At 37.8% G+C, this 12617-nt stretch overlaps 1 protein-coding gene across 5 annotated transcripts in view; it reads right to left on the bottom strand.

Annotated features, from left to right (window-relative positions):
- Positions 1 to 1485: 1485 nt before the first annotated feature.
- si:ch211-163l21.11 (inositol 1,4,5-triphosphate receptor associated 2) overlaps positions 1486 to 12617 on the bottom strand; it is a 60175-nt gene continuing 49043 nt past the window's right edge. For 3 of the 5 annotated variants that reach the window (XM_051924655.1, XM_051924652.1, XM_051924653.1), the window contains 3 exons: positions 9594 to 9694; positions 9374 to 9508; positions 1486 to 1694 (listed from right to left, as the gene is read on the bottom strand). In XM_051924655.1, coding sequence (XP_051780615.1) covers positions 1541 to 1694; positions 9374 to 9508; positions 9594 to 9694 — 390 coding nt within the window. In that variant the 3' untranslated portion in view covers positions 1486 to 1540. The remainder of the gene's footprint in view (positions 1695 to 9373; positions 9509 to 9593; positions 9695 to 12617) is intronic. The other 2 variants (XM_051924654.1, XM_051924656.1) reach the window with 2 other exon arrangements.

Genomic DNA, 12617 nt, shown 5'->3' on the forward strand with positions numbered 1-12617 from the left:
GTAATGCATACAATAAGCAAGTCAAGAACAATACTAACTCACCAAGCTAAAGAATGTATGAAATATTAACTGTAAATCAGATTTGCCTGACTTCACCTTATCTTAAAATCCAACAGTTAAGCCACCTAGAACTGTAAATATTTATATCTAAGAAATGAATAACATAACATATATCAAACCTGCTTAACCTAAAGCAGCAGGATCAAATGGGTCAATGGCTATCACAGTAATACTGGCATAGGGCAGAGAGCAGCTATATACCAGAACTATTATATTACAGGGCTCACTCATGCACATGTTCATGCAAGACCAATTTGGAGTCAACAATCATCTTAACCAGCATGTCTGTGGTGTAGGAGGAAAGTAACAGTACCCAAAGGAGAATCCACACAGGCTCAGAGGGAAAGTGTAAACTCCATACTAACAGTGACAAGGAGCTAGATTCAAACCCAGGACAATGGATTCATTAGATGGCAGTGGTTCCCCTCATGCCACTCTATAAACAAATACCAAATATAAAAAATGAATCGGTATAGTTTAATGACTAAGAATTATTTTGGATGTTTAAATTACACATCTGGCTCACATAGTGACCCGACGTGTTGCAGCTCTAGATGTCTCTACTGAAGTTTTGATTATATTGACAGTACTTTGTAAGGAGATTGACTGAAATGTATTAATTTGTTAATACCTCTGCAGTCCTCAAAGGTGTATTTATGTTTTTTAGCTTTAAACCATTTTGAAAAGTTTTTCAACATTATGATTACCAATAATCTATTAATAAAAAGTATTAGTCCAGGATGGACAACTCATTTTAGGAAACCTGAAGAACTCTGTTTAGGCATGACACACTATGATGACTGGTTTCCTCCTGCCTGAACACATCAGGAGATGAGCTCCACACACTAGTGACTCATACATTCTATAAAAAATTAGGACATGCAAGTTATGTTTAAAGAATGTATTTTTTCCGTTTTATTACTTGCTTGTTTGGAGAGTATATAATTTTAGGTTGATTTTGTTGCTTCTATAACTGTCCATCATATAGCTCAACTTCCAGAGATAGGAAGAAAGGGACAGCGACACAACAGCATGCACATTCTTTCCTTCTGTTATGTAGCTAGTGAAACAAGTTGGTCAGTGAGTAGCAGTTTTAATGTAATATAATGTGGCATTTCTAAACAATATTTTTTATTTATGCAGCTTGAACTGCATTCAGTTGGTTTTGAAAATCTGAATTCATTGAGGTTGGCCATTTAAGACTGTAGTCTGGCAGTTTGGTTATGTGATGCTTAATTCTATTCAAGGTGCTATGCAGGTGTAACTAGTTTTAAGGGTTTTTAAAACAAAAAGTGAAAAGAGTGTTTTTTTATAGTATCATCACTGTTGTTTGGATTGGATTGTTTTAGCATTTTAAATCAAACAATTATTTGAAAACATAGCTTTAGTCAGTCAGTCACTCATTGTCCAACCCGCCATATCTTTATTAAAGGTTCAGAATATAACAGGATGAATATGAGTAAATATATAGCCTCAAAGTTCAGCCTATAAAGCCAATACATGGATATAACCAGGAAAAGAAGGCCACCAGCAGGACACAGGATGCCATACCGATAAGTACCCACAGCAGGAGCTGACGGCATTGAGCCTGTCTGCAGAATAGACTTGGTAACAGTTTTTGAGAGTAACTCCACCTGTGCAGGAGAAACAAATGAGACCAAGGTTATTTCATTCACAGTGCAGGTTCACAATATGGATAAATCTAATAGGTCATCTATCTATCTATCTATCTATCTATCTATCTATCTATCTATCTATCTATCTATCTATCTATCTATCTATCTATTATAACATCATTGATATGCTTTGCTTGTTGTAAATAGTGGAAATTGACATTTGAGTGGTATCCAAACTTTTTGGGGAAAAAGGACTCAGTTGGAGACTGTAGTAAGGGGTAACAGTATAGTACTCACTTATGCCAATGCTGCACTACTTCTGAATGTGTGGAAAAGTTAACGAGGTTCTAAACCATGCAGCCTTATTACACAAGACATTTAAAAGAAACTTAGGATAAAAGATAACAACTTTGAGTGAAAAGTGTAAAATATCTGAAAAGGTTTGAAAATATTTAAAATATTTTAAGTATTGAATTCTGATTTCTTGAAGTAATGTTTTGGCTGAAGTATAAACAGAATGCTCCTGTTTTTATATATACTTTCAATCTAACATTTCCTTACTGAAGTTTAAAGCAACATAAACATTTTTATAGTAGAGTTCTCACTTTTAAAAAATATCGGCATTATACAGTTAATAAATGACACAGCCTTATATAAATTAAACTTCTAGATATAATGTGACTACATACTATATGTTTTTTTTAGTTGCACTACATACATGGATATTTGAAAAGGAAATCTACATTAACCTTTTCTTTTAGGAAACAGTCTATCTGTCTCCATTTCTACAATAAACACAAACACAAAATTGTGGCAACCACAACCCAAACTGAGGCACAAAATGGATGTGTGGTAACATCATAAATAAAATGAAAAATAATTTTCATAACATCCAAACTAAGTTGAAAATCACTAAAACACATGAAAATTAATTCTCAAATATCCAAAACAATAACAATCATGACAGCCCCCCCTCCAAATGTATCGGCTCCAAATGTATCCATCGGACTACCTAGGATGACATAAAAGTCCTTAAATAGAACCCATGAATAATAATCCTCAGGATTACATTACAACCCTGCTAATGTACTGAATAAAACACTATGGCACCATGGCAACGAGAACCCAGTATCTTCTGGATTTCTTATTCTATTCACACTTCATTACAACTGGAAAGGGAGGCACAGTATTCCTTGATAGTGGGACTTAACTGGTTTTAATCTAGATATATGGAAGGTTGGATGGATTTTAAATTGACCATGAAGGGCCATTCAGTAAGTAGGTGTCCAAATACATTTAATAACAGCATAAGAAGCATCATTAGAAAAAAATATATCTCAAAGCTAGCTTTTCGACTTCACGTTCAGGTGCAAGTCTGGATAGTTCTAGCAAGAATGGTTTAAAACCCTTTAACACTCAAAGATTGATATTTTTATTGTGGAATTATACAAGACATTACCAACAAATTCTGATAGGGGCAGAGTTATACTGCAGTTTTTCTGAAAGTATTTACGGTACAATGGAGAAACCTTTCCAAATCTTGGTTAACCCATTCTGTTACAACATGTTATTGTTGATAAAAACCTAAAAGTTTAACTTACATTACAGCTGAGAACACAAATATCACCAAAATATGAGATAAATGTGCCTTAAATATGAAATTATGGATTTTACAAAGCCATTGAGATGAAAGACCTCTTCAATAAATATATTAGTGAGTTATTTTTTGCTGGAAGTATCATTAAAGTGACTAAATGAGCATATTTTAAAAATTGGTCTTCTATAACTAAAATCCTGTTTCTTCTTTTTTTTTCTAATAGGAGGTCACTTAGCCCAGTTCCATTTATCAAAAAAGGTTAGTAACTTAATGCAACATTTCCCCTATATCATGACTGGCAAATTTCTTCCTTATCTCACAGCTGCCTATCTTCACATGAGACTATGCTGTAACATTGCTACAACAAAACAGTAGTAGCCACCAGAAGGGAAAAGAAAATAGTGCCTCCGCGGCCCATAACAAGACAAAAAATTGTGATGCAGTAACATCAAAAACTAAATGAAAAATAAATTTCATAACAGCAAAATGAAGTTTAACTATAAAAAATAAATGAAAATTAATTTCCGCTTGTCCAACACATTAACATCTTGACACATATTTGTTCTACAGTATGTAGAAGGTCAGAGGAATATTAAGGATGGATTTTCTGACAGGCATTCACAGCATCTATTTTATGCTTTTGATGCCCATATGATGAGCCAGTGACTCTTTGGCAACTGTGACAATTTTTACTTTTGATTGTGCTGACCTAACTGCATCTTTATCAGCGCCATTAAGTCATCTTCAGGGATAAAGTCTTTCTCATTTGTTTGACCACCACACTTTCATACTCAGAGTTTATGGGCAATTTTTTTAGGATGACATTCATCAATAGTTGACAATTTTTACTTTTGATTGTGCTGACCTAACTGCATCTTTATCAGCGCCATTAAGTCATCTTCAGGGATAAAGTCTTTCTCATTTGTTTGACCACCACACTTTCATACTCAGAGTTTATGGGCAATTTTTTTAGGATGACATTCATCAATAGTGTACCAAAGAACAATGGGTGACAAGGTTTAGAAATGTATTGCTTATGATAACAGGTCAGCTCTGTTGCTTGTTATTGAGAATTTTATTACACAATAATGCAAAAAGTTTACCTTGTGACTTATTGCATGAACTTTCAATGGTGGCTTGCTTGTTGCCATTTTCCAACAAAGCAATGCCTAACCACATATTGCTGCAAAGTATGAAGGATTCTGTCTACTGTATGTACTGCTCCATCTGCTCCATTAACTGTTATGTTTGTTAACAATTCTTGGCTCGATATGCCATAGGACGTGGTTTTCACTAGGGGTCTGCCAGGCTACACTTGGGGTACCTGTGGCTCCTGGCAAGGTTCATGTTCTTTATATAAAAAAAAAAAAAAAAAAATAAGCATTGAAGATAGTCTTTAAATTAGCTCATATAGTTTTTAAACACATACAGTACTGTACAAAAGTTTTAGGCAGGTGTGAAAAAATGCTGTAAACAAAGAATGCTTTCAGAAATATAAATAATGATTGTTTATTGTTATCAATTTACAAAATGCAAAGTGAGCGAACAAAAGAAAAATCTAAATCAAATCAATATTTGGTGTTACTACATTTTGCCTTCAAACTAGCATGAATTCTTATAGGTACACTTGCACAAAGTCAGGGATTTTGTAGGATTATAGTTAGGTGTATGATCAACCAATTATACCAGACAGGTGCTAATGATCATCAATGTCACACGTAGGTTGAAACACAGTCATTAACTGAAACAGAAACAGCTGTGTAGGAGGCTTAAAACTGGGTGAGGAACAGCCAAACTCTGCTACCATGGTGAGGTTGTGGAAGACAGTTTCATGTCATGGCAAGATTGAGCACAGCAACAAGACACAAGGTAGTTATACTGCATCAGCAAGGTCTCTCCCAGACAAAGATTTCAAAGCAGACTGGGGTTTCAAGAGGTGCTGTTCAAGCTCTTTTGAAGAAGCACAAAGAAATGGGCAACGTTGAGGATCGTAGATGCAGTGGTCGGCCAAGGAAACTTAGTGCAGCAGATGAAAGACACATCAAGCTTATTACCCTTCGAAATCGGAAGATGTCTAGCAGTGCCATCAGCTGAGAACTGGCAGAAACCAGTGGGACCCAGGTACACCCATCTACTGTCCGGAGAAGTCTGGCCAGAAGTGGTCTTCATGGAAAAGTTGCAGCCAAAAAGCCATACTTCCGACGTGGAAACAAGGCCAAGCGACTCAAGTATGCACGAAAACATAGGAACTGGGGTGCAGAAAAATGGCAGCAGGTGCTCTGGACAGTTTGTTCATCGAAGGGCTGGAGAGCGGTACAATAATGAGTGTCTGCAGGCAACAGTGAAGCATGGTGGAGGTTCCTTGAACATTTGGGGCTGCATTTCTGCAAATGGAGTTGGAGATTTGGTCAGGATTAATGGTGTTCTCAATGCTGAGAAATACAGGCAGATACTTATCCATCATGCAATACCATCAGGGAGGCGTATGATTGGCCCCAAATGTATTCTGCAGCAGGACAACGACCTCAAAGATACAGCCAAAGTCATTAAGAACTATCTTCAGCGTAAAGAAGAACAAGAAGTCCTGGAAGTGATGGTATGGCCCCCACAGAGCCCTGATCTCAATATCATCGAGTGTGTCTGGGATTACATGAAGAGACAGAAGGATGTGAGGAAGCCTACATCCACAGAAGATCTGTGGTTAGTTCTCCAAGATGTTTGGAACAACCTACCAGCCGAGTTCCTTCAAAAACTGTGTGCAAGTGTACCTAGAAGAATTGCTGCTGTTTTGAAGGCAAAGGGTGGTCACACCAAATATTAATTTGATTTAGATTTTTCTTTTGTTCATTCACTGCATTTTGTTGATTGATGAAAATAAATGATTAACACTTCCACTTTTTAAAGCATTCTTTGTTTACAGCATTTTTTCACACCTGCTTAAAACTTTTGCACAGTACTGTATATCACTGGAAATGTTTAGCAATTGTTGCATGAATTTAGTTCTGTATGAATGTAGTTATAATCTAGTGCTGTAGTTCTAGCTGGAGGGCTGGGGAGTAGTCCTTAAAAAGTTCAGTTATTTACACAGAGGCTCAACCAAGTCTCCATGTCATGCTTAGGCTCCATTTCTACTCCACCACTACCATCTCATACTGCTCTTGCAGGGACTCTCCACTCTTGTCTCGCTCTGACCTGACCGCATTCTCCTATTTCTTGTCCACCACCAGTGCCAGTTTGTGTTGAGGAGTACAAGGTCATAGCTTCATCTCACTCCTCGCCTCTTTAACCCAATCCATGCTAGGATGGAGACAACCTGGCAATGCCAGGCCAAGATCAACTAATTTTTGCAAAAGAGTGCCTTATAACATGTGAGTGCTGTCTTAATCACCCCAACACAAGCAATCTGCAAAACATCTTACGCTGTATGTCACAGGTTCAGTACATCAATGCTACAATATTTTTAGCTTTGGTAAACTTTTTTGCTTTATCTTCATTTTGAGAACAGTTTTAGAAATTGGCAAAGTAGTACAGAATATACAATCAAGAGGAAAGCCAAATATTAACAATTATCAATAATAAAATGCATGTATGTAGTATTACATTTTAATCTATTAATACAATATTAATCAACAGCAGAAGGCTTTTAGAGTTGTCAATGTTTGGTAACCTTCATCCTTTCTAAGAACAGGGTGAACCTAGAAGCAAAACTGGGACACCATGAAACAGGTTCTGCCTTTACATTTACTTAGAACCATCTGTGAGTTACTTTACTCATTTTTGACCATAAGTTGTTTATAACTTGTGAGTGACTTTTCTCCTGCTTTTGGTCTTTTAGCTATATATTTTATGTAAATTTTGAAAGGGCTTTTTATTTCTTTATTCTTTATTTATTTTTCAACTATTACTACTATTATTTATTTCGCCAACTATTAAGCATGGGGGAGGATTGATCATGCTTTGGGCTTGTGTTGCAGCCAGTGGCACAGTGAACATGTCATTGGTAGAGGGAAAAATGTATTCAAATAAATACCAGCAAATTCTGGAAGCAAACCTCACACCATCTGTAAAAAAGATGAAGTTAAAAAGAGGATGGATCCTAAAACGAGATACTGATCCGAGACACACCTCAAAATCTACAATGGAATACTTCAAGAGACACAATCTGACAGTTTTGCTATGGCCCTCACAGTCCCCCAACCTAAGCATCGTTGAAAATCTATGGATAGATCTCAAAAGAGCAGCACATACAAGATGACCCAAGAATCTTGCAAAATTAGAAGCCAAATGGGCCAAAATACCCCAAGCAAGAAATTAAAGACTCTTAGCTGGCTACAAAAAGTTTTTACAAGCTGTGATACTTGCCAAAGGGGATGTTACTAAGAAATGACCATGTCGGGTGCCCAAACTTTTGCTTCACTCCCTTTTAATTTTTTTGTCATTTTGTACCTGTAAATGATGAAAATAAAAATATAGTTTTGCCTAAAATATTAAAGAAATGGGTGATCTTTAACTTTATGCATTTTGATTATCAGTTCATCTTCTGCTTACTTAACTATTCACAGTAACAAGTAAGTCTGTTATTGGCCCAGAATCATGTTGTGGGGAATGCTGTGAGCAGAAAACAAGATCCAGGATAATGCCCAGCTTCACAAAATTGTGTTTAATTGTAGGGTGGGGCCTGACCAGGTGGTACAACATTTTAGGGGGCCTTGGCTTAAAAAAAGTTTGGTAACCTATACCGTAGGACATCACTGTACACCAGTGTGACTGTGTAACAATTAATATCCATTTGCCAGCAGCTAATGCTTAACCTAACAGCAACCCCCAAATGTAGCTGCTATCTTCACTAAATATTTATGTGCTCTGCTTATGAAATTATTAAATACTCACATAACACCTGCTCTGTTTACAATTTAAACCACTGCTTCTGGGTACAACTTATTTATTGGCACAGGGCATTTATAAACACACATTTAAGTAACTTGAGAGGTGATTTATATTGTTTTGGAACTGGAGTGAGGAATTAGCCAAGAAAAGATACTTAAATACACATTTACTGTTGAAGCAAATAAATCAGTATATGAAACATTATGTATGGTTATGTTTTAAGTAAATGGCATATTTATCAAAGAAGCATAAAGTAAGGAGCTAATTTCAGTTCTAAATTTTGCCCCAGTATCACTTGCCTCATAAAATAATTAGGTTTCACTGCAAGTTCTCAAACATTGATAAATTGGGCATATTCTTTAATATCTCTTATAAAATAGGAATTCAAAATGTCAGAGAAGAAAATAAACATTACTGTACAGTACACATTTTGTAATTTTTTTGAGATATGCAAATAACCTTAAATGCTGAAATTGAACAAACACAATGGGAACAGATCTAAATTATATTTTTAGCCTGCCTGAAATAATTTTTGGGGCACTTCAGTCTCTACTTCCTATTTGTGGCCTGTGGTTAATCTCTTGCAAGATACTTTTCAAATACATTTTAGTTTTTTTACTGTCTTTGCTTCTTGTAGATCCTGTCTTGAAACAGATCAATTTCTCATCATTTATATTAACCTAAAACTATTGATTTTAATAAGGAATTGTAAATTATGCTCGGTGGCAGGTCCACCAACACTTATAAAAAATGAAGAGTTTGAGAAATGCAACAAAATTAATATTAGTTATTTAGAAAGTCATAAATGTTCAAAGATCTCCCACTGAGAGCTGCTGATGTTGTTCAAAAGAAATATTTTGTGATTACCAGATATCCATTTAAAGTCCTGAAGCACCACATAATAGTCCATATAGCAGTTTATTGATGATGAGAACTATCCGGATTATTGTTGTTTAGAATGTGATTGTCTTTTATAGCTTGTTACCCATACAGCAGCAGATCTGTATACTCTAGTATGTTTATAATTTTACAGATGTTATGGCACCATGTGGCAAAAACTACCATTTCTACCCACAAGTTAAAATGTTACCTTGTTTCTCATAGTGTGTATCTCTTTTCTTCAGTAAATATCATTTCATCTAATTAATTTTCCAATCAGTAATTTGCAAAGTTTACAAAAACAGTATGCCCTACTTTACTGACAAGTACACACCTATTCACACATTTGTCATCATCTTCATCTTGACTGTCAGAGGAAACCACTTGTTGTGATGGGGACAGGGAGAATATGAGGGGCATCTGGGAACAGTTAGCATGGGAGTCCTTGGTGGAACTATGAAGAGGAAACCTGAGAAACATATTGGTGGGGGGAATCAGTAGAGGAAGACAACATTACAAGGTCAATATGGAAAAATATCATTTTTAACTTTTACCTGCTGCAATCTTGGCTCACATCCTTCGTCACTTCTAGAGATTCCAAACCGTCTTTGATTTTCCCGGAATCAACTATTTTTGCTTCAGAGCTCTGCGACTGCTGGAAGGCAGAGAGTCATGAAAGATAATTCAAAAGCCAAGCAGCAATTAATCCTAACTGATGCATGGTTTTAGTGGTGCAACAGTCGATACAGCTGGGTCAGAACTCTAGAAGACTGGATTTAAATTCCGAGACTGGTCACAGCCTGGGTGAAGTTTGTCTGTCCTACTTGCTGAACAAAGGTTGAATTCTTTACTCATTCATTTATGGAGGTTTGCACAACATAGAATTATTGCATACCTCTGGAGAATTTCTTAGCCTCAGCTAGGTGATTGTTCTAAAGTCAAATGCAGACACAAAACTTCTGCAATTTAGAAGTTACCAAATTTATTATTACTTCTGGAAGCTTTTCTTCAAACCTTACTTGGTGTTTCTCATAAAAGACACACAAACAGACCATGAGTAGAACACTAAAAGATATAGATTTTAAGTCAAACTGCACAAGGATAAGTTAGGTGGTATAATATACATTCAGACAAAAAATGATGTATTCCATGTCTGGAACAGTGTTCTTGGAGCTTCAATTGGAGAAGAAATGTGTTTCAGCTTTCCTGATCCCAGTGTTGAGCTTTCCTGATTTGTAGATCTTGGCAGCTCAAAAACAGCATTAGTGTTTCCTGCCATTCACTTTTAACACTCCATTGTTTGTGTGGCCTTTTCTCTGGGTACTCTAGTTTTCATCCAGCATCCCAAAAGATACTTGTGTTAGGTTAGCTGGATACTGGAAACTGGCTTGGTATAAGTGAGTGTGGGTGTTAGCAAGAAAAGGCTGTCCTCCCTGTGGTTGATTCCCAACTTGCATTGAGTGCTGACAGGATAGGCTCAAACCCTCACGACTGCACACTAGATAAACCTGGTACAAATAATGGATGGATGGCAACATTTAAAATGAACATGGTGTTTGTTTAAATTAACTCACAGGCACATTTAATTAGCTGCCTGTCAAATTAACACCATTGCCCCTTTCTTTTTTTGAAAAAGGAAAATGAGTGTCCAAAGCATGGGAAAGTAAGAGAAAAAAATTACACCTGTGCTAAAAAGAAAATCTTGATTTAGAGCTGCCAGAGTTCTGCAGGTCTTAATGCCACTGAAGACATTTTTATTCATAAATGAGTGAAAAGATATGATGTATATCTAAAATGTGCTAAAAACCTATTTACATATGTTTCATGTGATGCATATCTGCAGTGTGCTAGAAAAAATAGCTTATTTGCATATGTTTCATGCCATGCATATCTGCAATGTGCTAAATACAGTCTTACTTAGATATTTTTTTCTACTATTTTAAAAACCCACACCTGCTCAATGCCTCTCATCCTGGGCAACTCCAGAATGAAACAGAGTCCAGTCCCTCTCTAGAGGTCTGGTTCCAGAGCCCATGCTGTGTGTCGAGGTGAGCCCAACTATATCTGGATGATCAATATCTACCACCAGACCCAAATGGCTCCTCTTGGAGGTGGTGGGCCCACTGGAGTGCAGACCGTGTTGCTTGTTTAGGCTGTGCCCAGCTGGGTCCCATGTGCTTGCTGATGAGCACCCCCTCCCAGGTCTGGCTCCAGAGCAGGGCAATGGCTTCCCTATTCTAGGCGAGGTTACTGGGTTTTTCATTTGACTTTCCATAGAGGTCAATATAAACTGCAATTACTCTGGTCCCTAACCTAGAACCAATTTGCTTTGGGTGACATTAGCTGGGACAACTGCCCCGGACACCATAGTTCTGTATTGGGCTACATAAATACCTCCACTACGGTAAGTGGGCAATTCATGGAGGGCCCAAGATTTTCTCTTTAGATAACATGAGAGAATAATTTAGAGGTAACAATAGCAGCAAAAGTATACTGCTCAAAAAAATTAAAGGAACACTTTTTAATCCGCGTATAGCATCAACTCAGTGAAACTTCTGGAATATTAACAACAGGTGAACTAGAGGGGCAACAATGAGACAACCCCCAAAACAGGAATGGTTTAACAGGTGGAGGCCACTGATATTTTTCCCTCCTCATCTTTTCTGTTTTTTCACTAGTTTTGCATTTGGCTACGGTCAGTGTCACTACTGGTAGCATGAGGCGATACCTGGACCCTGGACCCTACAGAAGATGCACAGGTAGTCCAACTTCTCCATGATGGCAAAGCAATACGTGCCATTGCCAGAAGGTTTGCTGTGTCTCCCAGCACAGTCTCAAGGGCATGGAGGAGATTCCAGGAGACAGGCAGGAGAGCTGGTCAGGGCCATGGAAGGTCCTTAACCTATCAGCAGGACCAGTATCTGCTTCTTTGGGCAAGGAGGAACAGGATAAGCACTGCCAGAGCCCTACAAAATGACCTCCAGCATGCCACTGGTGTGAATGTCTCTGACCAAACAATCAGAAACAGACATCGTGAGGGTGGCCTGAGGGCCCGATGTCCTCTAGTGGGCACTGTGCTCACTGCCCAGCACCATGGAGCTGGATTGGCATTGGCCATAGAATACCAGAATTGGCAAGTCCACCACTGGCGCCCTGTTCTTTTCACAGATGAGAGCAGGTTCACCCTAAGCACATGTGACAGAAGTGAAAGGGTCTGGAGAAGTCGTGGAGAATGTTATGCTGCCTGTAACATGGGTCAGCATGACCGGTTTGGTGATGGGTCAGAGATGGTCTGGGGAGGCATATTCATGGAGTGACACACAGACTTCTACAGGCTAGACAACGGCATCTTGACTGCTATTAGGTAACAGAATGAAATCCTTGGACCCATTGTCAGACCCAGTGCTGGTGCAGTGGGTCCTGGGTTCCCCCTGGTGCACGACAATGAGTGTGACGAGAGTATAAAGGCAGTTCCTGGAGGATGAAGGAATTGATACCATTGACTGGCCCCCACGCTCACCTGACCTAAATTCAATAGAGGACCTCTGGGACATTATGTTTCGGTCCATCCGATGCCG

The sequence above is a fragment of the Erpetoichthys calabaricus genome, chromosome 3, assembly GCF_900747795.2.
Source record: "Erpetoichthys calabaricus chromosome 3, fErpCal1.3, whole genome shotgun sequence".
In the NCBI taxonomy this organism is placed as follows: domain Eukaryota; kingdom Metazoa; phylum Chordata; class Cladistia; order Polypteriformes; family Polypteridae; genus Erpetoichthys; species Erpetoichthys calabaricus.